Here is a 26,043-nt window from a genome sequence, read left to right on the forward strand (position 1 = left end):
GAAGGCCAGGAAGTTGTTGATTTCATTTCTTTTTCTTTTCTTTTTTTTTTTTTTTTGCCTCCAGGGTTATTGCTGGGGCTCTGTGCCTGCACCACGAAATCCATTACTCCTGGTGTCCATTTTTCCCTTTTTTTTTGCCCTTGTTATTGTATTTTGTAATAATTAGAACATGATTAGGACAATTGGTGAAATATGAATGTGGGATTTATATTAGATAGCCTTACTACATCAAAGCTAAGGCTTCCAAATTTAGTAACTGTAAAAATCTTGAAGTAATTATCAAGAGATACAGACTGAAATACTTAGGAGTGAGGAGTAGTCATATCTGTAATTCATTATCAAATCATATAGCAAAGAAAAAAATACATGTTGTATACATGTCAGGTGAAGTAGGAAGTCTCAATGAAAGTTAGACAAAGAGTTGTTAGATAACCTAATGGAGGCTTCAAATCCAGGAACAGACTGTACTCTCATGGTTTCTCTGCCAGTTACAGATATGAATCTGAATATATATGTTAGGGAAGGAACGGAAGAATCAATCACTGATGTCAAACAGTATAGTGAGCAAAGACAGATAATAACTTGTAAATTTCTGTTGTTGTTTTATAGGGTTGAAAGTGTGGAATTTTTCCACTTGCTCTGACCTGGAATATTGTTATTGTTATCTATACATCCTGGGAGATAAACATCAGTTGGTTAAACTGTAACTTTAGAAATTCTTGCTCAAGTGTTCTTGTAGGATTTTCCAGTTAGCAATAGAAGGTCAGGAAGTTGTCCGTTCCGTTCCGTTCCGTTCCTCTCTCTCTCTTTCTTTTTCTGCCTTCAGAGTTATTGCTGGGGCTTGGTGCCTGCACCATGAATCCACTGCTCCTGGTGGCTATTTTTCCCATTTTGTTGCCCTTGTTATTGTTTTTTTGTTGTTGTTGCTATTATGGTTATTGCTGTTATTGTTGGATAGGACAGAGAGAAATAGAGAGGAGGGGAAAACAGAGAGGGGGAGAGATAGACACCTGCTGACCTGCTTCATTGCTTGTGAAGTGACCCCCCTGTAGGTGAGGAGCTGGGGGCTTGAACAGGTATCCTTATACGGGTCCTTGTGCTTTGTGCCACCAGCATTTAACCCGCTGTGCTACCACCTGATCCTCTGGATTTCATTTCTTTTTTTAATTAATTAATTAATTTATTCCCTTTTGTTGCCCTTGTTGTAGTTATTATTGTTGTTATTGATGTCGTCGTTGTTGGATAGGACAGAAAGAAATGGAGAGAGGAGGGGAAGACAGAGAGGGGGAGAGAAAGACACCTGCAGACCTGCTTCACTGCCTGTGAAGCGACTCCCCTGCAGGTGGGGAGCCAGGGGCTCGAACCCGGATCCTTATGCTTTGTGCCACATGCACTTAACCCACAGAGCTACCTCCCAACTCCCTTGATTTCATTTCTTTACAAGCATATGAAATTATGCATGACTTCTTCTAACAACAGAGGAGGCCTCATAGTGACTCTACTTTATGCAAAGGGACTAAGCTTCTTCTCTGCTGGTTAGACTGGAGAGAAGTATCTTAAAATGAAATTTCAGTGGTTCGGGAGGTGGCACAGTGGTAAAGCTTTGGACTCTCAAGCATGAGGTCGCAAGTTCGATCTCCGGCAGCACATGTGCCAGAGTGATGTCTGGTTCTTTCTCTCTCCTCCTATCTTTCTCATAAATAAATAAAATCTTAAAAAAAAAAAGAAATTTAAGTCCTCACGTGTTTGGTGAGAGAGAGGAAACAAACATGGGAAAATGTTAATAATGAACTGAACATAGATAAAATGTACATGGGTGTCCACTGTACTATTTTGTAATATTTTTGTAGATCTGAAGTTTCAGAATATAGTTGTTTTTATTTTTTTAGAATGTATATTTAATAAGAGGAAGAGAAAAGGAAGATCAGAACATAGCCCCTTCATATATGGTGTGGGGGATCAAACCTGAGCGCTCAATCCTGTAAAGGTGTCGGATTCTCAAGCCACCTCTCTTACCGCAACTGAAAGTTAAAAATAGATTTAGTAAATGCTTTAATTTTTTCAACTAATTAAACTGAAACAACTTATAAAGACCTCATGTTTGAAACTTTAAGAATATTTGAGTCAGGGTCAGGTGGTGGCACACCTGGTTGAGTGCACATGTTACAGTGCACAAGGACCCAGGTCCAAGCTCCTGGTCCCCACCTGCAGTGGGAAAGCTTCTTAAGTGGTGAAGCAGGGTTGCAGGTGTATCTCTGTCTCTCTGTCTTTCTCCCTACCACCCTCTTTCCCTTACATTTCTGGCTGCCTCTATCCAATAATATAGATAACAAAAACTTAAAAAAGAAAAAGATTTTGATTGCCAGAAATACCATTAATACCTCATTCCACACCACTTATGTGCTTGTGACTTTGAATCTGTAATATATTTTTCACCCAAGGGATCATTTCAAAGGCATTTACAGACTGTGAGAATAGGACATGGTGTTATTGGGTGTGACACAGATGTGCCATGATTCACAGCAAGGACATAAATTTTGGGGAAGCAAATAAAATAACTCAGGAGTCTGTCACTGAAGGGCAGCTGAGGGCAATCACTGTGGACTGGGTGCAGGTCTGCAGGCTATAGGTTAAGTGGCTTGCTGCTTCCTTTTAACATTTCCTAGGTGGCTGTTTTGTTGATAACATCTATCTTGGACTTACTATTAATCTTTTCCCAGGCATAATCAAGGAGACTTATTTAAATATGAATGATGTGCTTTCCTGCCTTTGCCTTTTCTTGGAAATACCACAGAAAACAGAAAACTGCCTCAGATAACAGCAGTCCCTGTTACTTGAATCTTGCTTCACAGAGGGGACTGTGTGGCTGCGACAGGGCTGGCAAGGTTATTCTTGGAAGTTCCTAGCTGTGCTGCCGTGCACATTGTTTCGGTCTCTTCAGCTTCCTTTAAGAGGACTCAGAGATTGGTAAATTTCCCTCTTATTTAATTGCTTTTCATATGTTGGATGAAGATGAATGGTTGTGAAAAGATACCACAGAAATCACACATACTATATTGCACCAAAGTAAGACTGGGGTGGGTAGGGGTGAGAGTACAGGTCCAAAAAGGATGACAGAGGACCTAGTGGGGGTTGTATTGTTATGTGGAAAACTGGGAAATGTTATGCATGTACAAACTATTGTATTTACTGTCAAATGTAAAACATTAATTTCCCAGTAAAGAAATTAAAAAGAAAAAAAAGAAATCACACATACTAAATCTATCTTTCTTTTCTAACTTATTGGTCTCAGTTTTTAGGTTGTAATTATTGAAGCTAATATTGTATTAAAAATATAGTTAATAGGATCTGAAACATCTAACCAAACTTCAGTCTAGAAAACTGTAAACAACTTGGGCCAAATTTAGCTGTGTTGCATATGGTTCACTTAGATGGTAAGATCTACTTTAAACTAAAGAAGGTTGGTGTATTGCATCAAAGTAAAAGACTCTGGGGTTAGGCTGGGGGTAGGGTTCAGGTCCTGGAACATGATGGCAGAGGAAGACCTAATAGGGTTTGAATTGTTACATGGAAAACTAGGAAATGTTACATGTGTATGAACTATTATATTTTACTACTGACTATAAACCACTAACCCCCAGTAAAGAAATAATAAATAAAGAGGTATTGCTTTTTTTTTTTTTTTGTATTTTTTTTTCCTCCAGGGTTATTGCAGGGGCTTGGTGCCTGCACCATGAGTCCACTGCTCCTGGAGGCTATTTTTTCCACTTTTGTTACCTTTGCTGTTTTTTGTTGTTGTGGTTATTACTATTGCTGTTATTGATGTCACTGTTGGATAGGACAGAGGGAAATGGAGAGAAGAGGGGAAGACAGAGAAGGGAAGAGAAAGACAGAACCCTGCAGACCTGCTTCACCACTTGTGAAGCGAACCCCCTACAGGTGGGGAGCCAGGGCCTTGAACTGGGACTCTTACGTCAGTCCCTATACTTGGCACCATGTGCACTGAACCCACTGTGCTACCGCCAGACCCCTGGTTTTGCTTTTTTTTTTTTTTTTAATACCTGTCTATCAGGAAATAGTTAATATTCTTTAATATTCATTTGGAGAGTACCCCATCCTTAAGTTTTTCATGATTCAGTTCTTGTGATCATAACTACCCTGGGTACTTCGTGTTGCTGCTGTCTGCTACATTTCCTATTTCTGTCCACTCTGCCACCTCAAATTAAGACTACAGCCTGTGATGGGAAGTGTCTGCTTATTCAGGTCACCAGGTTAAGTAGTGAGGAACGATTCATTTTTTTCTTCTTTGGTTATACACTGTTATCACTATTGCCACGTGGGCTGACTTAGTGGCTGCCATCTGTACCCAGTTCAATATACCAATAATCAGGTTGAACGATCCTCATGGTGATAAGAGGAAACATTTGGAGTTGAATTATTAAGCAGATAAAATGTAGATTATCTGACCACAGTCTACATATTTTTCTCTACTTTTAAAATAAAACTTCCTCAACTTCTTTCCAATCTTGACAATTCTTTTTGCAGGTGTGGTGTGCTGACACTTATCGTGTGGATATGTGAAATTTTATACTTGTGACAAAAAAGGTCTTATAAATCAACATGTCCCCAATAAAGTGATATGAATTTTTAAAAACATGTACCATCATCCGTTTCTCTCCAAATAAAACCCCAAGTTCTCAACCTCAAAGTTTGACCTTCCATGTAGGAATCACTCTTTCAACTTCTCCTTTCTCACATAATTTAAACCACATTGATTGTCATCTCAGACAAGATAAGTTTGCTCCTACTCCAGAAACTTTGAATTAGTTATTCTGTATACCTGGATTGTCCTTCCCTGAGTCATGACTGGCTAGTCTTCATTACTCTGGTTTCTGGATATAAACTTCCTATAGTGATGGTCTAATTACTCTATCTTAAGGCATTCCACATTCCTTGTCATTTACAATTCTACTTCACAGTTATTTTTTTATTGGTTTTTAAATTTCTTTTAAAATATTTTAGTTGTTTATTTTAGAGACGAAGAGAGAGAGAAAGCAAAAAAGACCACAGCACTGAAGCTTCCTTCAGGGTGGTGGAAGACAGGCTTGCACTTGGGTTGTGCACATGGCAAAGCTGTGTACTATCCAAGTGAGCTATTTCACTACCCCTTACATTTTATTTATTTATTTTGGATAGAGACAGAGAGAAACTGAGAGGGAAGGGGGAGATAGTGAGGCAGAGAGAAAGGGAGACACCTGTAGCCCTGCTTCACTGCTTAGAAAGCCTTCCCCCTGCAGGTGAAGACTAGAAACTTGAAGCTGGGTCCCTATGCACGATCCTGTGTGATATACTGGGTGTGCCACTGCCCGGCTCCATTACAAAGTCCTTTGTAATTATTTTCCACATACTTATTACGATCAGAGACATTTATTTATTACTTTATGTCATTTGACTCTCACTACCAGGATGTAAATTCCTTTTCTAGTTTTGCCCACCATGAATTCTGATGTCTATATTGATGTTATGCCAAGTAAAGAGTTTAAAATTTTTTAGCTGAGTAATAGGGAGAATAAATTATTGTTTGTGTGTCTGGAACATTCAGAATAGCAATTTAAAAAAGATATATTTTATTTATGTTTCTGAGAGTGGCAGAGAACAGAGCACTGTGCCATCATATGCAGTGGCAGGGATACAAAATTTCTGGTATGCAGGTCATGCACTCTATCCACCGAGCTACTTCCCTAGTCCCCAAACAGAAATTTGGTGTAGTGATAAGCTCTTGAATAGCTATGGCAAAGGGCACTTGTTATGACACTGATCTCCGTTAGTTATGACTTGATTTCTGTAAGTATCCCTCGAGAACATCTACAAATCATACAGCTAGGCACCAATTCTTTGTTTCCTTAAAAAACGAGTCTTTTACCAGTTTCATAGCAGCACTAGAGAACACAAAAAGACAAAGGGAAGATAGATATTAGGCCATGCCATTACAATGCTTTATTAAGAAATACTTTAACCCCTCACAGAATGGGAGAGATCTTTACATGCCATAGATCAGATAAGAGTTTAATAACCAACATATATAAAGAGCTTGCCAGACTCAAAAACAAGACAACAAATAACCCCATCCAAAAATGGGGGGAGGACTTGGACAGAATATTCACCACAGAAGAGATCCAAAAGGCTGAGAAACACATCAAAAAATGCTCCAAATCTCTGATTGTCAGAGAAATGCAAATCAAGACAACAATGAGATATCACTTCACTCCTGTGAGAATGTCATACATCAGAAAAGGTAACAGCAGCAAATGCTGGAGACGGTGTGGGGGTCAAAGGAACCCTCCTGCACTGCTGGTGGGAATGTTAATTGGTCCAACCTCTGCGGAGAACAGTCTGGAGAACTCTCAGAAGGCTAGAAATGGACCTACCCTATGATCCTGCAATTCCTCTCCTGGGGATATATCCTAAGGAACCCAACACACCCATCCAAAAAGATCTGTGTACACATATGTTCTTGGCAGCACAATTTGTAATAGCCAAAAACTGGAAGCAACCCAGGTGTCCAACAACAGATGAGTGGCTGAGCAAGTTGTGGTATATATACACAATGGAATACTACTCAGCTGTAAAAAATGGTGACTTCACCGTTTTCAGCCGATCTTGGATGGACCTTGAAAAAATCATGTTGAGTGAAATAAGTCAGAAACAGAAGGATGAATATGGGATGATCTCACTCTCAGGCAGAAGTTGAAAAACAAGATCAGAAAAGAAAACACAAGTAGAACCTGAAATGGAATTGGCATATTGCACCAAAGTAGAAGACTCTGGAGTACCTCCCTAATACTTCCTCTCCACTTTTCCAAGCTTTGGGTCCAGGATTGCTCAACAATTTGTTTGGCTTTGTATGTTAACTCTCTTTTCAGTCACCAGGTTCCAGGTGTCATCAGGATGCCGGCCAGACTTCCCTGGATTGAAGACCCCACCAATGTGTCCTGGAGCTCAGCTTCCCCAGAGCCCCACCCTACTAGGGAAAGAGAGAGGCAGACTGGGAGTATGGACCGACCAGTCAACGCCCATGTTCAGCGGGGAAGCAATTACAGAAGCCAGACCTTCTACCTTCTGCAACCCTCAATGACCCTGGGTCCATGCTCCCAGAGGGATAGAGAATAGGAAAGCTATCAGGGGAGGGGGTGGGATATGGAGATTGGGCGGTGGGAATTGTGTGGAGTTGTACCCCTCCTACCCTATGGTTTTGTTAATTAATCCTTTCTTAAATAAAAAAATTAAAAAAAAAAAAGAAAGCAGAAGTACACTAGAGTTTGCAGTGAGTACCTCCCTAACACTTCCTCTCCACTATTCCAAGCTTTGGGTCCATGATTGCTCAACAATTTGTTTGGCTTTGTATGTTAACTCTCTTTTCAGTCACCAGGTTCCAGATGCCATCAGGATACTAGCCAGGCTTCCCTGGATTGAAGACCCCACCAATGTGTCCTGGAGCTCAGCTTCCCCAGAGACCCATCCTACTAGGGAAAGAGAGAGGCAGACTGGGAGTATGGACTGACCAGTCAACGCCCATGTTCAGCGAGGAAGCAATTACAGAAGCCAGACCTTCTACCTTCTGCAACCCTCAATGACCCTGGGTCCATGCTCCCAGAGGGATAGAGAATGGGAAAGCTACTGGGGAGGGGGTGGGATATGGAGATTGGGTGGTGGGAATTGTGTGGAATTGTACCCCTCCTACCCTATGGTTTTGTTAATTAATCCTTTCTTAAATAAAAAAAATAAATAAAAAGTATACTAAAGCTAAAAAAAAAAAAAGATTATACTGTAAACTATTACCGCCCCGAATAAACAAAACCCTACACTTTTTTTTTTTTTTTAACAAAAAAGGCAAAACAAAACAAAACCCTACACTGACTTGAACCTGTGACCAAAAGTTGAACAGCGGTATATCTTGTTGGCTAATATCAGAGTCTAGAAGTTTATTTCTGGAAATAGTTTCTATGTCAAATTTGGCTTAAATAAGGTGATGTATTTTCAACTTAATACATCTTAAATGTAGTATTTTCAGACATACGTGATAATTCTTTTTTCTTGTCCTCTCTCCAATTCTTATAATTGCTTTTCAGAGAGAGAGATGATCTCCTCAATTCTCTTGACTTTTACAATATAGTATATGTGTGCCTTCATTTTCTTGTATTTCCATTTGTATTTTTCTGAAATACAAATTTTTAGAAATAGAAAGTAGGGCTGGGGAGATAGCATATTAGAAAAAAAAAAAAAAAAGAAGACTCTGGGGTGGGTGGGTGGGTGGGGAGAATACAGGTCCATGAAGGATGATAAATGACATAGTGGGGGTTGTATTGTTAAATGGGAAACTGGGGAATGTTATGCATGTACAAACTATTGTATTTACTGTTGAATGTAAGACATTAATTCCCCAATAAAGAAATAAATAAAAAAAAAGAAATACTTTAGCTTTCTTTCTTTCTTTTTTCTTGTTCTTTTTCTTTGATAGGACAGAGAGAAATAGAGAAGGGAGGGGGAGATAGAGAGGGGAAGAGAAAGACACCTGCAGACTTGCTTTACTGCTTGTAAGACTTCTACCCTGCTTTTGGGGAACAGGGGCTTAAATCTGGGCCCTACTACATGGTTACGTGTGCACTCAGCTGGGTGCACCACCGCCTGACCCCCTATATTTCAGTTAAAAAAATCTTTATTTATCTGTTCTTATGATAGGTAGTTAGAAGATGAGAGAGAGAAAGTGTGAAAGAGAGAGAGAGAGAGGACTGCTCAGCTGTAACATATGTAAGTACCGGACCCTCATCATGCATTTACTTCTGTACTTCTGAGCTCTCTCTCCTACTAAATACAATGTTTTAGATTATTTATATATATGCTATTTTTCTCTGTGAGGTTACAGTTGCTACGCAAAATTTCTTAGGTTTGTTGACAGATACTTTTAAAGTAACAGTCTTATGTTTCCTGGTTACTTATTTGTTAAAACTTAGATTGTTCTTTTAGATAGTACCTTCTATTTGATTTAAATGACTGAGTGCATAAACACTTCACCCACCTATTGTCAGTTAATGTATACCTTTGCGAATAATGCTTTTGTATATATTTTATCTATTTTCCTTTTTGCTAGTTAGAATTCAGTTTTGTGTACTTAGAATAAGTTAGAAAACAAAGCAAGGGTGTCGGGCAGTAGCTCAGTGGGTTAAGCGCAGGTGGTGCAAAGTGCAAGGACCAGCAGAAGGATCCCGGTTCCAGGCCCTGGCTCCCCACCTGCAGGGGAGTTGCTTTACAAGCAGTGAAGCAAGTCTGCAGGTGTCTATTTTTCTCTCCCTCCTCTCTGTCTTCCCCTCCTATCTCCATTTCTCTGTCCTATCCAACAACAACGACATTAACAACAAGAACAATATTAACTACAACAATAAGACAAGGGCAACAAAAAGGAATAAATAAATATTTTAAAAAAAGAAAAAGAAAACAAAGCAAGAGAAATAGGAAGTATGGTAAAAGCAGGACCAGAATAGAAGGACTTTGGGGAATGAAAAGTAGAAATACATTTTGTCTGTAGAGAGAAAGCATTGTTAGAAAAACTAGTCCTACTGTATGTGGTCCAGGTATTGAACAATAACATCATATCATATTCCATTCATATTTTGTGTATTTTATAGGTTCTAGTAAGAATATATTAGAGATGTAATAAGGTTAAAAAAAAACCATGTATTTTGATTTGCTCAGAGCTACTACCTCTCTCTGACCTTGAAGCAATGACCACCCCTTTTTTAGGAATAGTTTTCAATTTCACACATTCTAGGCCTTTAAAAAAAAATTAAGTTGCCAAGATTCTTTCCTAACAAACAAATATCTTTATGTTATTCTGTGAAAAATCTTCATTCCACTTACTTATCTACTGAATTCTTAAGTGTGGCATACAAAACCTTTCATAATCTGATTCTGGTAGTCTCCAACTTTACTTACAAGAATTTTTTTCTGCCTTATTCTTAAGCCAAATTGAATTCATAATTTCCTAAAACTTCCCTGTTTTTGTGGCCCTGCCCAAGATCTACCTGTTCCTGTAGTAACTTGTTTTCCTTTGGGGAGCAATTAGTAGTAGACTTGAATTAAGTTCTGTTTGCTTAGTTAATTTTCTCTTCTGTAAGTGGGAGTAAAAATCTATCCTTTCAAGTGTGAAATATGGTACAAAATTGTGAATTATGATCTTGCTATTTGGACAGTAAGTTTAAATAACTTAGACTTCAAATTGAGTTAAGCCTAAATTCAAGTCCTGGATTAAGCATTTGTGAACCTATGAACTTGGCAAATTACTTAATTTTTCTCAGACAGTCTTTCAGCTAGAAAGATATGATATATTACCCTTCAAGTTTTTTTTGAGGATTTAATTAGATAACACTTTGAAGTGATTATCATTTAAATAGAACTTCAGCAACAGAACTAACTTTAATTTACAACTTTGGTGATATTATATAATTTAAATAATCAGAATATGGTATTATCCACTGCTGCTGGAGGTAATTTTCTCCATTTTGTTACCCTTGTTGTTATTGTTGTATTGCTGTTATTGTTGTTGGATAGGACAGAGACAAGTAGAGAGAGGAGGGGAAGACAGAGAGGGAGAGAAAGACGCCTGCAGACCTGCTTTACTGTTTGTGAATAAACCCCCCTGCAGGTGGGGAACAGGGGGCTCAAACTGGAATCCTTATGCTGGTCCTTGTGTTTCACCATGTGTGCTTAACCCACTGTGCTACCACCTGACCCCCCATGAAAATATTTTTACATTATATTCTTAATCTGTTTTTGATATAATAAGTGCTAGCTAATGACGGGGGGAAACTACTAAAGTATGTGTGGAATCATTTATAACATTTCCCTCCAACCTCAAGTTCTCAATTTTCATGGCAGAAGATGTTATGTGTGGAATCATTTATAACATTTCCCTCCAACCTCAAGTTCTCAATTTTCATGGCAGAAGATGTTTGCATTATCTTTGAAACATTCTGCTCAGAACTCCTACCCCATCTTGTGTTTTCAGAGGAAAAATGAAGACAAAAAGTAAGAGGTAAATCCTGCTAAGAATGAGTAAGGAATCAAATTAGTTGGAATCTAAATCAAATTCTGGGATCAAAGAGAAATCAGGTGGAGAGAATCAAATCTCTGGGGGACAGAAAAATGCAAGCAAAAAGGGTGTGGGGCTTTAATTCAACTTGCAGAGATTTTATCTCTGGACTGTTATTTTTATTGATTGATTGATTGATTGATTTAATTATTCATTTATTTTTTTCTTTCATTTGCCTCCAGGGTTACTGCTGGGGCTTGATACCTGCACTAGGAATCCACTGCTCCTGGAGGCCATTTTTCCCATTTTATTGCCCTTGTTGTTGTTATTGTTGGCATTGCTGTTGTTCGATAGGACGGAGAGAAATCAAGAGAGGAGGGGAAGACAGAGAAGAGAGAAAGATAGACACCTGCAGACCTGCTTCACCACTTCTGAAGCGACCCTCCTGCAGGTAGGGGGCTAGGGGCTTGAACCAGGATCATTCCACCGGTCCTTGCGCTTTGGGCCATGTGCTCTTAACCCGCTGCACCACCGCCTGGCCCCTCTGGACTATTCTTTAAAGCTTTCTTTATATTTAATTAAATTAGTTTATTTATTTGGGTAGAGACAGAGAAAAACTGAGAGGGGGCTGGGGAGATAGAAAGGGAAAGTGACAGAGAGACACCTGCAGCATTGCCTCACCTTTTGTGAAGCTTTCCTTTCCCTTGCAGGTGGGGGCCAGGGCCTTGAACCAGAATTCTGTGCACTGTAGCATGTGCACTCAACCAAATGTGCCACCGCCTGGGCCCTCTTTAAATCTTTTTAGCAGCACAAATGAGTTGTACTAGGTCTGTTTACCTAAATCGAGCATGTTGTGGCACTGGATCATGTATAATGTCTATGTAAGGGTTACACTAGCATCAACAACATGTATCCCCCTGCCTTAGTTTGCTCCTTTTATTCTCATTATTGTGTTGGGTGATCTCACTGAATTCTTTATCATCTCTTCACAAACTCTTTTTATTCCTGACTTTACTCTGTCCTTGATTCCGCCATAACATACTTTCTATCTTATTCCATTCTTCTTGACTAGTGCCACATTTCTTCTTCTTCCTTTTTTTTCATGTGTTCATTCAGACATTCATAAATATACCAAAGGGAAAATGTTGAGACGATATAATATAATAGTGGTGCAATATTTGGCCTTGACCCAGCCATTCACATTGTAATTTAGTAACTCTGATTCATACCAGTTTTAGATTGAGAACCCCTAGAAGTTATGGGCAGAAAGTCAACATAAACGGGTGAGAAGCATGAGGGGTATCGACTCTGGGAGCAGGAGAATGTAGAAGTGTTTGCTTGCTTTCCCAAATGCTGATCTCAACATCTACCAGAATTGGTTAAACATCAGGAGAAGTTGGCAAGGTCCCTGTAGGCATTCACCTTTTTTAAAATTTTTATTTATTTATCTATTATTGGATAGAGACAGAGAGAAAATGAGAAGGGAGGGGCCAATAGAGAGGGAGAGAGACAGAGAGACACCAGCAGACCTGTTTTACCACCTGTGAAGCTTTCACTTTGTAGGTGGAACCATGGACTTGAACCCGGGCCCTTGCACATTGCAATATGTGCGCTCAACCAGGTGCGCCACTACCTGGCCCCCAACATTTACCTCTTTACCTGCCTTAGTCATTTATTTAGCAGAGGTGTGATCTTGCACATATTTGGCTTTACCACTCCTGGGCTGCTTCCCTTTTCCCCACATTCAGATACATCTATAGAGAAAGACAGACAGAGATAGAGAGAGACACTTTAGCACAGGGTTTTCTCCTGGTTCCATGGCCCCTTCCAAGTTGTGCCTGGGGCTTGAATCTGGCTAAGAGTATGGAACAGGATGAGTCTTGGCCAGTTAGTTCTCTCTTTACTTCCCATGTCTTCCTTATAAAAGAAATAAATCTATCTAAATTTATTTGTGTTCATCTCATCCCAAGTAATGACATAATTTTGAGCCTGCTACACTAGACTAGGAACCATGAATTTAAAAAAAAGGGGGCGTAGGGAGTCGGGCTGTAACGCAACGGGTTGAGTGCACGTGGTGCAAAGCGCAAGGACCGGAGTAAGGATCCTGGTTCGAGCCCCCAGCTCCCGACCTGCAGGGGAGTCGCTTCACAGGCAGTGAAGCAGGCCTGCAGGTGTCTACCTTTCTCCCCCTCTCTGTCTCCCCTCCCCATTTCTCTCTGTCCTATCCAACAACAATGACATCAAAAACAACAATCACTACAACAATGAAACAAGGGTAACAAACGGATATAAATAAATACATAAAGGGGGGGCAGGCAGTGACATACCGGGTTAAGCACAGGTAGTACAAAACACAAGGACCCGCACAAGGATCCAGGTTTAAGCGCCCAGCTCCCCAACTGTGTGTGTGTGTGGGGATGCTTCACAACTGGTGAGGCAGGTCTGCAGGTGTCTGTCTCTCTCCCTCTCCCTCTCCCCCTCTTCTCTCAATTTCTCTCTATCCTGTCCAATAAAATTAAAAAAAGAAAGAAAGAAAAAAGATGATGAAGAATCAGCAGCACTACAAAATGATTTGTGCTGATTTTTTCCCTGTTAAAATATATTTGGTGGACAAATGACTTATTATGCTATTTCAGGCCAACACTAGGGATGAAGCTTAGTTGCTGAGAAAAGTTATTGAATTTGCACAAGCAAGAACAATTCCTCTTTCCAGGGAACATGCACTCTGGGTTGTAAGCTTATAAAATATGGAGTAAGGACTGAAATCAGAAGAGCAGAAATAAAAATCTTAATTTAAATGAGCTAATCTAGACACCTCTCCAGATTGTAACACTCAGAGGAAGGTTAAATGAAGGTGAAGAGATGCTAACTGGCTGCGTGACAGATGACGTCCTCTTGTCTAAGCTGGAAATGCACTATAAACTCGAAACATTTATAAACCGCAAGGCGGTTTTGCAATTTCCAATAAATCAGCCACCGTCTGGAGAGTAAAAATGGTAAATGTTCTGGACCACTGAAAATGTGTCGAATATTTCTAGCTTGATCTGGGAAAAACCTATTAAAATATCAGAAGGCGGGTGAGCAGTGGGAATGAGAGACGAGGATGAAGCGAAAAGACAAGGATTAAGAGGTTTTTGTGAGCCAGTGTAATGGCAGTGGAAATTGTGTTTGATCTCAGAGGCTAGTTCCAGGTGCACCTGAGAGCTTAATCAATTTATATTTGCATTATGAGCCTGGATAAAAGCTTCCAAAATAGCTTTCTGGGGCAGCTTTTTTGAATTCTCCTGGTAGATTCAAGTATACATATTTATGAATTTTGTTCAAAATTTGTCAGCGCACGCTCGCTACTTTATGTCTTAATCTTACAACATTTTAATTTCACAGGGTATATATAGTTCAGCAGCAGAGCACGGGACTTGCATACACTATGTCAAATCTGGCTCTACAAAAACCAGAGCTGAGTGGTACTTTGGATTCTCTCTCTCTCATAAAAAATATCTAGAGGGGATCGGGCGGTAGTGCAGTGGGTTAAGCGCATGTGGCGCAGGGCGCAAGGAGCAGCGAAAGGATCCCGGTTGGAGCCCCTGGCTCCCCACCTGCAGGGGAGTTGCTTCACAGGCAGTGAAGCAGGTCTGTAGGTATCTATCTTTCTCTCCCCCATCTCTGTTTTCCCCTCCTCTCTCCATTTCTCTGTCCTATTTAACAACAACGACATCAATAACAACAATAATAATAACCACAACAATAGTAAAAAAAACAAACGGGGTAACAAAAGGGAAAAAATAGCCTCCAGGAGCAGTAGATTCATGGTGCAGGCACTGAGCCCTGGCAATAACTCTGGAGGCAAAAAAAAAAAGAAATCTAGAAAAGACAAACAGACATGGGGCTGGGAGATAACTCACTCAGAAGGCCACATGTCTTACCATGTTAGAAGCCCCAGATTTAACTCTGGCATTATGTGTGAACACCAAGGACTTGGGCAAGCAGATGGTGGGGCAATGCTGTGGCATCTCCCCTCTCTTTCTCATTGTCTGTCTGTCTGTCTCTGAAATAAAAATAAGAATGAACACATTGGTCTGGGAGCAACAGAATAGAGGATATGTAAGGCAACACACACACACACACACACTCAAATGTAAGAAAAGACAAAGTGTGTCACTGTCATATTTTAATTTCGAATTTGTAAGTTAAGATTTGCTTAACTGCCACAACTACAAAAGCCTTCGGGGTAGGAACTGTGAGGGCTTTGTGTCAGACTTGTTTTTACTAAATAATGAAAATGTTATCGCAAAATATCCATAAATCTGGTAATGACACAATCAGTATTCCTGAAAAGGAAATATTTGAGAGAAGTGTGTAGAATTAAGATGGCAAGGCTCTGCACCAAGAAAGGAGAGTCTCACTCTTTGTGCATTGTTTTAAGAGCTGGGGGAGAAAGAGTAACTGGTGTGTTAGAACTGGAAATCCATAAATGAGCCACATGAAGGACAGGAAGAGAAATGCTGCTGAGGTTCCCCGTGGCATTGAACAGTCTCTCTGTGGGAGAGAGGGAGAAGAGGAGAAACGGAGCACATAGCAGGATCAACACTTGAAAGAGGCAGGAAATTAGCCAGGGAGAACTGTTTAATTTTCACATACCCATTTAATTTCCATTCCTGAAACCAAAAAACAAAGACAGTTTCATTCTACAAACTAAATAAAGAGATCAGAGTGACATGGTAACAGTTTGCTGAGTGCAGAAATTATTTGTTGCTTATTAATATCTTTGGGGAGGTTTACATAGCACTGAAAATCCATCATATTCCTTTTGAAGTGTCTCTTTTATATATATATATATATATATATATATATATATATATATATATATATATATATATATAATTTACTGGATACAGACAGAGGTAGAGAGGAAAGGGGGAGACAGAGAGGGAGGGACAAAGAGATACCTGCAGCTCTGCTTTGCAGCTTGTGCAACTTCCCTCTTGCAGGTGAGGCTTGCGGAAATGGAAACTGTTTGTCCAAAATGTCGTAAGGGGTTTCATTGGAAGAGAGATTGTTGGTCCCAATTTCATAAAGATGGTTCGCCCCTGAATGGTACAAATTCGGGGCCTGAGATTTTGTGGACCACTCCTGTTTTAGAACGAGGTCACCCTTCTATGACAGTAAAGATTGGCAATATTCCTTTTAAATTTTTGATTGACACGGGGGCAGAAAAGACGATTTTAAGGCAAGAAGAGGTTCCCCAAGATTGGGAACTTATCCCTGGACCCAGTATACATGGAATAGGAGGGATGACCAGAGCATTTTGCACATGAGACTCGCTCATGTGGGAAGACCCAGAAGGTTCTACCGGACACTTCGGCCCTTTGGTAGCTAATATTAGCACCAACTTACTGGGCAGGGATCTTCTGGAATGTCTTGATGTTAGGATATCCACAGAAGCCTCTGCAGAGCGTAAAACTCGTTCCCGCGATACCAGATTTAGTTAAAAAGAAAAGGGGGAATTGTTGTATGCTTTACATTGTTTTGTTCTAGTTCTCCCCCGCCAAGAGAATTGGATCAGTCCAGTTAGTTTCCCGGGCCCGCTTGGCCCCGCCCCAAGGAACCCCTCCAGAGTTCGAGACTGACAGAGTTGGAGAAGGTTCCTGAGTTCCAGAGTGGCAGAGTTACAGAGAGTGCTTGCGCCGCAGCAAAGAGGCAACAGAGTTCTGTTTGGTGATTAGTTTGGTTTAGTTTATGAATTGTCGTTCCTGAATAAAGAAATACAGCTTCCCTGCCCAGCCGTATGTCTCCGCGTCTCTGTTACCTGCCCGTGAAGCTAACCCGCCCAGCAAGAGCCACCGAAATTTTAACAACACATATAATTTACTGGATACAGACAGAAGTAGAGAGGAAAGGGGGAGACAGAGAGGGAGGGACAAAGAGATACCTGCAGCTCTGCTTTGCAGCTTGTGCAACTTCCCTCTTGCAGGTGGGGCTTGCGGAATGGAATCAGAGTCCCTGAGCACTGTAACACGTGCACTCATTGAGTTCACCACAGCCTGCCCCCCAGAAGTGTCTTTTTAACTCCTGGAAAATTGGAAAACATTTTACTTCATCTAAGAAAATTGTGTGTGGATGCTAAGGTAGAGAAGAAGAAGAAAAGAGGAAGCTTAGGAAAACACTACAAACAGGGCCAGTAATATCACTCCTGGGTATATAGCCAAAGGGCATGAAAACACCCGTTCAAGAGATTACATGCAGTCTGATGTCTATAACTGCACTATTTAAATGAACTGTCTCCAAGAGATTTTGTGAGAACAATGGTGGTTATTGGGGTCTGTGGTGGGGCACAGAACTTTCGTGGAGAATACGGTGACTCCCACACACCATGTGTGGGTGTAAAATTATACCTCTGAAATCTTACAATTTTGGACAACAGTATTAAATTTCTAGTGAAAATTGGAAAAAGGAAACCCCAAAAGACAAACAAAACATTTAGGACTTCAACTGTACCTTCCCTCTCTAGGGACAGCCTTAATACAGGCAGAAAGACAAAGGTATCAGTCTTCTTTTGTGGTGCTAGTGAAGGAAATGTTTAGGGAAAAGGTTATTAACAGGTATTTGGTATTTAAGATAACTGGGGTATTTAGAGAAAGAACATATCTAAGAAATTGATCTTTCTGGAAACCAGCAAATTAGAAGCACCAGGGAGATTCTGATGGTGTACAATTTACTCCAGAATTGGCAAAGTTTCTTCTAGTGGAGTTTCAGTGGGACCCTGTTCAGCGACGTTCCATACCATGTTCCAACCTGCAGCACATGTAGACTCCCCTTACTTTAGAGGGATGACCCACAGAACCAGATTATTATGTGTATCACATAAACTGAAAGGCCTTAATCCTTAAAAATAATTTAGTTGTCTGGGAAATTGAATGGGCATGGACTGAAAGGAGAATGTAGATCATGAGAACACCCAGTGGATCTTAATCTATTCTCAGAATTAAAAAGCAACCCAAACCAGAAAAGAGCGACAGCATCAATTCCTATTACCCCCCCACCCACCCCCCCATTACATTAAAGTTCCTCTGAGCATAACTGCACTCGTTGGCCATGGAGAGCTGGGAGCAGAAGTTTTTCTCCCTTGTCCCGTTTTCTTCTGAGTTGTGACAATGACCAGAAATGTTTGTCTACCAGGCAGGCAGGTGAAAATTGATAATATCAGTTTAGTGTCTTGACAAAAATCTTAATTTTTGAGGGTAGAATTTTTGGTGGGTAATTAATTTATTTTAAAAACTCTAGTGTTAGTGCTATTTTAAGGTGATATTTTAATTTTCTGTTATTTTCTACCCTTCATGTTCTACAAGAGAAGTTTGAAGACCTTTTTTTTTTTTTCCTTAAAGCACTGCCAAACTCTGGTTTGTGGTGATGTGTGTGGGGAATTGATCAATCCTAGGACCTCATAGCCTCAGGCATGACAGTCTATTTGCATAACCATTATGTTATTTCCCCTGCCCAAGGAAGACCTACTTCTGAAAGTAAAAGATAATAGAACTGCAAATGGAAAAGAACACACCTACACAAGTTCAGTTTCTTCCTAAATAAAAAAATGAGGCATTGCAGTCTATATGCTCACAATTTCTTTCTTTCTTTTAAATATTTATTTAATTCCCTTTTCTTGCCCTTGTTGTTTTTTTACTGTTGTTATTATTGTTGCTGTTATTGCTGTCGTCGTTTCTTTTGGATATATATGTTTAAAAAGCATACTGTAGAATCTTATGTGGGAACTATGTGAATATTCACTTACTTGAAACTTAAGACTTCTGGAGGCAGAAAAAAACAAAACAAAACAACACTTCAGATTATTTTTCCTTAAAAGTGTTAGGCAAGAATAAAGAACAAATGATCACTAGGAGACAACAGCATTAGGTAGATATTTAACCAGTGAATTTGTCTATTTAACTACACAGCCTCTCAGTTCAAGTGCATGCTCAATCATCCAGCAAAGACAACAAGTTAAAAATCTCACCTGCCTTTCACCAAGACTGAACCTTATCACTAAAGAATATATCAGAATATCTACTTCCTTTTTATAGCTGATAACATGAGTGGTATTTGGTTCAACTGAGCCCCTTGAGTGAAGGGAAACCTGGGACTAAACTTGGAAAACATTTGTAGGAAAGACAGATGTGTTGTTCTTCATTCCAGAACGAGAATTTGAGTTCCCGGGACAAATGGGAGGAAAGTTGAGGAAGAAGAATGAGGCAAGAGAAGTGGAGAGAGGTGCTGGCACAGAGCACAGAGGACCAACAGCAAGGGCTCCCCATGGCCCAAAACAGCCTGTGGGAAAGTTCTGAAAGTCCCTTTCCCAAATAATAATTCTCAGAAATTTGTTGAGAGTATTCATTAAAAAAAAAAAAAGACATTTTCAATATTTTAAAAAACATTTATTTATTCCCTTTTGTTGCCCTTGTTTTTTTTTATTGTTGTAGTTATTATTGTTGTTGCTATTTGATGTCGTTGTTGTTGGATAGGATAGAGAGAAATGGAGAGAGGAGGAGAAGACAGAGAGGGGAAGAGAAGGATAGACACCTGCAGACCTGCTTCACCACTTGTGAAGCGACCTCCTGCAGGTGGGGAGCCGGGGGCTCCAACCGAGATCCCTTACGCCAGTCCTTGTGCTTTGCGCCATGTGCGCTTAACCCACTGCGCTACCGCCCCACTCCCCTAGACATTTTCAATATTATGAAAATTCAAGAAATAAGGTGACCCTAGTACATTCTAATATTGAAATAATTATAAAATGTTTCTATTTAACAACAAAATCAAATAGCCAACTACCGCTGTTTAATGGGAAAATATCAATTTCATACACACATACACACACCTACCTCACTTCATATTGCCCTTCCCCCCACTCAACCTTTATCCTTGTTTGATAGAGAACAGTACCCAGATTTGCCATAGTCACAACTTGCCTCTGCTTATCACTAAAGAGTCTTGCATTCCGTAGTGAATCCTTGTTGCCCTATCAGTGTGAATGAAGATGCAGAAATGAAGACATAAGAAAATATTGGTTGGATCACGCTATGCATAGAAAGAACTAGAGTTATTTTGGAGAAAATAAGGGGAGAAAATATCCAGGAAGAGGAAGAGGCAAGCTATGTAGGAATCAAGTCGGTATTTATTGATATTTCCCATTTGGTTAGCTCTGCAGATGCACTACAAACAAAAGCGCTTTCTAAGCAATATATGGACCAATGCAGGTTGAGTCAAACTTTTAATACATTTCAGTTGTTTACATGTTTCCAATCATCAGGTGTTGATGTACACCACGATATTTCTGTAAAACTGACGCTCTTAGTTCAGAGAAGAAATCCACAAACAATGAGAATGGACTGCACAAAATTTCTTGGGATGGGGAAGGTCTCACTTTAGGTTACAGAGACTTAAATTTTGGTAGTTTTTGGCACATTGGGCTCACCAACATGTCCATATTGTTTAGTCTCTAAAATGGAAAAATATTGGATGTACTTAAAGAACTGTGGCCTAGATCGGAGGATCTGGTAAGATCCCTTTAGGATACTGTAGTTTTAGAAAGTGTTAGAACTGTATCATGCGTTACTATCAAGGCCTTTTGAAGCAGACAGATTTGGACTGCAACCTCTTTTCTTACTGGGAGGTGATGTCAGGCACGCTACTTAATGTTTTTTCGTTTTCTGTTTCCTAATGTGTTAAGTGAGAATATCTCTTAGGGTTGTTATCTCTTTAGGGTTGTAAAGCACTTAGCACAGAAAACTATCAATAAATGGTAGGTATAGATAAAAAAAAAACCTACACTGACAATTACAATTAGAGGGCTTGAAATAAAAATGGCATAAGTCTTAATGATTTTTCAGGGAAAAGAGTAAACTTAATTTGAACAACCTCCCCCTGCCCCAGATGTTGCAGGTTTATGTTTGCTCTAATGTATGAAATTAGGTTTGCAAAAACTACTTAGTGCATAATTATAATAATCTAATTCCCTTTATACAAACAACAATATTGATTTTCTTCATTTGAAATGTATGATTCCAAATCCACACTAAGAACAACATAAAATTGTTAGTGACCTTAAAAGCATAGTGTGGGATACTAGATACTTCTGAGGTCTTTATACTGGAAAGTTTTTTCTTTTTCTTTTTGCCACTAAGGTTATTGCTGGGACATGGTACTTACATAATGAATTCACTGCTTCTGGCAGCCATTTTTTTCCTTTCCCCCAACTTTTTTATTAGGTACGAAAGAGTGAAATTGAGAAAGGAGGGGGTCATTGAAAGGGAGAGAAAAACCTGCAGACTTGCTTCACTGCTTATGAAGTGTCCCCCCTTGCAGATGGGGAGCAGGGGTTTGAACCCAGTCCTTGTGCATAGAATAGTGTGCCCCAGTTGAGTGTGCCAACGCTTGACTCCTATTCTCTTATGTTTTGGAGTCGGGTAAGTATGCCAGTATTCTCCTTTTTCATGTACGCGTGTTCTATTTTCATGTATTAGTGGTCTTGTCTAAGAAAACCTCTTTTCGTTCTCCTCATGGCTAGAGAGGATCTAGAAGAGATGTCAGTGTCTGGATTCAAGGTCAAGATCAGACTGCCTTGTAAAAGCTCACTTGGTTCTAAAACTGAGGACCTTTACATGTTGATTTTGCATGGTATATTCCTGTCACCTACCCAATGCCATAATGCAATGATACTTGAATAAGAAAAAAATAGAAGGGGTCAGGTGGTGTTGCACCAGTAGAGCACATACTCTACCATACTTGAGGACCCAGGTTCAAGTCCCTGGTCCCTACTTGAAACAAGGGAGCTTCGGGAATGGGGAAGCAGTATCTCTTCTCTTTTTCTCTCCCACTCTATCTCCCCTTCTTCCTTCTCTTTCAGTTTCTCTCTGTCTCTATCCAAAAAAAAAAAAAAAAGAAAAGAAAAGAGGAAGAAAAAAATGGTTGCATGGAGCAGTGGGTTCAAGTGTAGGGACAGAGTTCTGTGACAATCTTGATGGGGAAAAATATTAAAAGAAAAATTAAAAAGTGACCAAAAAAAAAAAAACCCATGATGGTCTTACCAGCTGTGTCAATTCTTGGCAAAATACTAAAGTACATCAAAGTTGTATTTAGACTCCTTTATATTTCCTTTCTTTACTTAGTAATGTGCCTATTCAAAGCATTAAGTAAAAATGATTGTTTTTGCTTAATGATGTTAAGTAATATGAAAAGCATTTGCTGATAAGGACTTATGATACAACTCCTCCTGGAATTGTTTTTTTCACTTCTAATATTGAAATAATTATAAGCTAATAAGAAGCTGCAAAAATAGCATAGAGAGATATACCCTTCACCCAGATTCTTCTAATGATAAAATCTTACCTAACCATAATAACAAGGCTGGGGAATTAACATTGGTACAATACAGCCAGCTTGACAGAGAAACTTTTAAAGAGTGAAAAATTCTCAAGGCTAAAATGAAGCCTTTCCTAAATTTTACCCATTTTACCTAAGTTTACAAATTTTACCTAAGTTTTACCCATTCTCTCACTGCTTCGGAATTAACTTGTCTTCCCACCTCTGTCTCTTTAGACAGGGATGATGTTATTGTTACTCTTATAAAATATTAATTCATTCATTCATTTATTGCCACCAGGGGTTATTGCTGGGGCTTGGTGGTGGCTTTTTTTTTTTCCTTCTCTGTTAGAGAGAGACAGAGAGCAAGGGGAAGAGAGAGAGAGAGAGAGAGAGAAAGAGAGAAGGAAAGACAAAGACAAAAAGACAAAAAAGGAGAGAAACAGTAAAAGAGACAGAAAGACAAAGAGGGAGAGAGAGAGAAAGAGAGAGACAGAGAGGGAGAGAGAGAGAGAGCTGCTATACTACCTCACTGCTTGTGAAGCTACCCCCTGCATTTGGGGACCAAGGGTTTGAACCTGGGTTCCCTTCCACTGTAATATTTGTGCTCTACTGGATGTGTCATTGGTTGGTCCCTACTATTGCTACTCTAGTCATATTGCTTATGTAAGTAATTGGCATTCAACAAGCACTTACTTTTGGTCAAAAGGGTTACTGATGATTTAAGTCTACAAAGAGCTTTAAGTTAGCAAAGCAGATTTATGCACATGCTCTCAACGAAGAATATTCAAGGTCCTGAAGAAAAAGGACAGACTTTGAGAGCATTCAAATCTTGCATTTATTCCTTGAGTCTTACGACAGGTTTTGCCTTTCTCATATGCTTAATTGTATGTACATAATAGAGCTGTTAAGAGTCAAGGAGGCAATTTATGTAATGAGGGACTTAGGCACAGCAACTTTGACAGAGAAAACAATTTCACTGCTATTTTACAAAGTAAAGTTTTCAGAGGGTGAGTCACTGTTGAAAATTAGAGGCAGTACATGGTAGGTCAGGTGTCTTGCTTGGTAAAATACTGCTTTTCTCAGGTAACAGGTGAATGCATTAAAAACAAAACAAATGACAATCACAGGCTAGTTAGAGACATAATATTTTGACCTTATGTACTCATTGACTTGTTTTGTTAGGTGCATAATTTCCCTTAGATATTGAGGGGTGAAGAACTAAACTAAAGTCCCACTAAACTGCTCTATCTATCCAACCCACATAACTGACAATGTATAAACCAGAAATGTGCTGTCAAACTCTACCTCTAATGGGGAAGAAATGGAAAGAAAAGTTTACAGCTATCAAATACACACACTGAATCACCATTTTCCCCCTTACAAACAAAAATATAGCAAATTTTAAATGATAGAAAGTTTTGGCTTTCTTATCATAGTCATCATCTATTACCTGCTTGTGAAATATCTTTTTTATTAAAAGAAAAGATAGAGAACACGTAGACATGAAACATTTCTGCTAACCCACATTGACAGGTAACACCTTAGTCAAAAGTACTTATCAACCTTTTATATAGCCTTCTGCCTTGAATTTCTCTGGTTTATTTAATCTATTTCATTGAAATAGAATGGTAGATGGTAAATTGTATTGATTTTTGATGCTGTGGGCTACAAATGTGAAAAACTCTGATGACTTAAACAGAAACACTCTTTAAAAAAATTAGTGATTTAATAATGATTTACAAAATTACAAGACAATAGGGGTATGTCCACACCACTTCCACCACCAAAGTTTCATGTCCTCACTCCCTCCATTGGAAACTGCAGTGGTTCTCACAGATCTGGGCTGACTATTACTTCTATAGCTATCTCTATTTATGTACCTTTTTTTTTTTTTTTTTGCCCATTTTGAAACATTTTCTTTTTGTGATGGTTCAAAATTTGACTTTTTCTCCCTGGAGGTAAAACATAGGAATGACAGCTGTCAAAATTAGAGATGGAAAAAGCTAGGCAGTAGAATGCTTCTCTAGAATTCTGAGTCATTTCTTGGTTTGCACACCCTACTCCCCAACCTTTGACCATTTAGTGAATATATATTTGGGGTTAGGAAGAGGGAAAGAGAAATGAAAAAAAATAATAATTCTGGTGCAATCCATGTCATTAAAACTGGGGGGTTTAGGACTAAAGTTTATCCCAAGTTATTCATCAACTGAATTTTTTAGTGGAAACAAACTTTTATCAACTTTTAAGACATAGAGGAATATAAACATGCTTGTGAGTGCCAAATTTCTTAAAGTTTAACCATTCCTGTCATTACAAGACAGTAAATGGTGACTTTGTCATCAATGATTACCCAAGTAATAAAAACAGTTTATATGTACTTTACATCATATGGTTTACATAGGATGGACAGAGCACAAAACTACTCTTTGTCTTGATTAAAGATAGGCTCTTCGGAAATATCAACTGGCACACAGGGAGAAAGCAAAATCTGTGATTTCAGTAAAAGTCCATTTGGGCTCCTTCTGTGGTAGTATTTTTTATCGTCTTGCACTTTTCTATGCTTCCCCTCCCCCAACCGAGGAATCATGAGAAACCTGGCCGATGTAAAAGGAGTTTTAAGAATGTCTCTCTCTGTGAAGACATACACCTCTGATATCGAATCACAATGGATTATGACAGCAAAGCATTACAACTACCAGACACTGGAACAAATGTAAAGATCTCCCCAGGTTATTTCCAAGAGCATTTTCCTAGAATGCAATCTCTGTAAAGACTACTCCTTTTACAATAATATAAAATTACAAAGTAACTATACAGATTTGGTTGTTATAAAGCATAAGTTTATATGGCATGCTGGTGGTGCTGAACTATTTACTCTATATACTCCAATTTAAAAAAATATAAATGCCAGAAATGTATCAAGAAGAATAATTCCAAGATGAGATTACAATGTTTATCAGAAAATATATGTATTTTTTATCTTGAAAGCACAAGTGTAAGGACCATTTCACCAAATACAAAGGTATACAAGATTAAATACTGAGCATACTTACAATATTTTCCAAAAATCAAGATGTAGAAGAAGACACGACCAGATATCATTTCCTTTTTTTCTGAGCCACTGATGAGTAAAAGTGAATACAATTTAGTCTTGGTTTCTGAGTCGCGTAGAGCTCACGGTGGTTGTGTGCTATTTCTGTCTGCAATCTTAGCAGCTCTAAAGCAGTCCTCCCTCCTTCCTCTCTTATTTCCTCTCCCTCTCTCTTTCCATTCCTTCTTTTATTTCTTTCACTCTCAGATTCTCTCCTCCCCATCCACCTTCACTAGTCTTAATATCACTACACACACACACACACACACACACACACACACACACACACACACACACCCCACACCCACAGATCACAGACAAAGCTGAAGGAAAAGTTTCTTTCAGATGGAGAACATACAGGCTCTTCTTGTTGACTCAAATACTTTCTTCTACATCATGCGACAGTCTGAAAATGATGTCTGAACTGATCAAAATCATGCTACTAAAATAAAATGGAGTCAGAGATAAATTACAAACAAAAAGTCTTTGCTCCTAAAAATTAAGGCTAGGAAAA

The 26,043-nt window shown here is 39.2% G+C and overlaps 1 protein-coding gene across 1 annotated transcript in view; it reads right to left on the reverse strand.

Annotated features, from left to right (window-relative positions):
- RXFP1 (relaxin family peptide receptor 1) overlaps window positions 1–25,792 on the reverse strand; it is a 120,734-nt gene extending 94,942 nt beyond the window's left edge. The window contains exon 1 of the mRNA XM_060178896.1: window positions 25,492–25,792. Coding sequence (XP_060034879.1) covers window positions 25,492–25,540 — 49 coding nt within the window. The 5' untranslated portion in view covers window positions 25,541–25,792. The remainder of the gene's footprint in view (window positions 1–25,491) is intronic.
- Window positions 25,793–26,043: the final 251 nt, after the last annotated feature.

This window comes from Erinaceus europaeus, chromosome 19, assembly GCF_950295315.1.
Source record: "Erinaceus europaeus chromosome 19, mEriEur2.1, whole genome shotgun sequence".
In the NCBI taxonomy this organism is placed as follows: Eukaryota; Metazoa; Chordata; class Mammalia; order Eulipotyphla; family Erinaceidae; genus Erinaceus; species Erinaceus europaeus.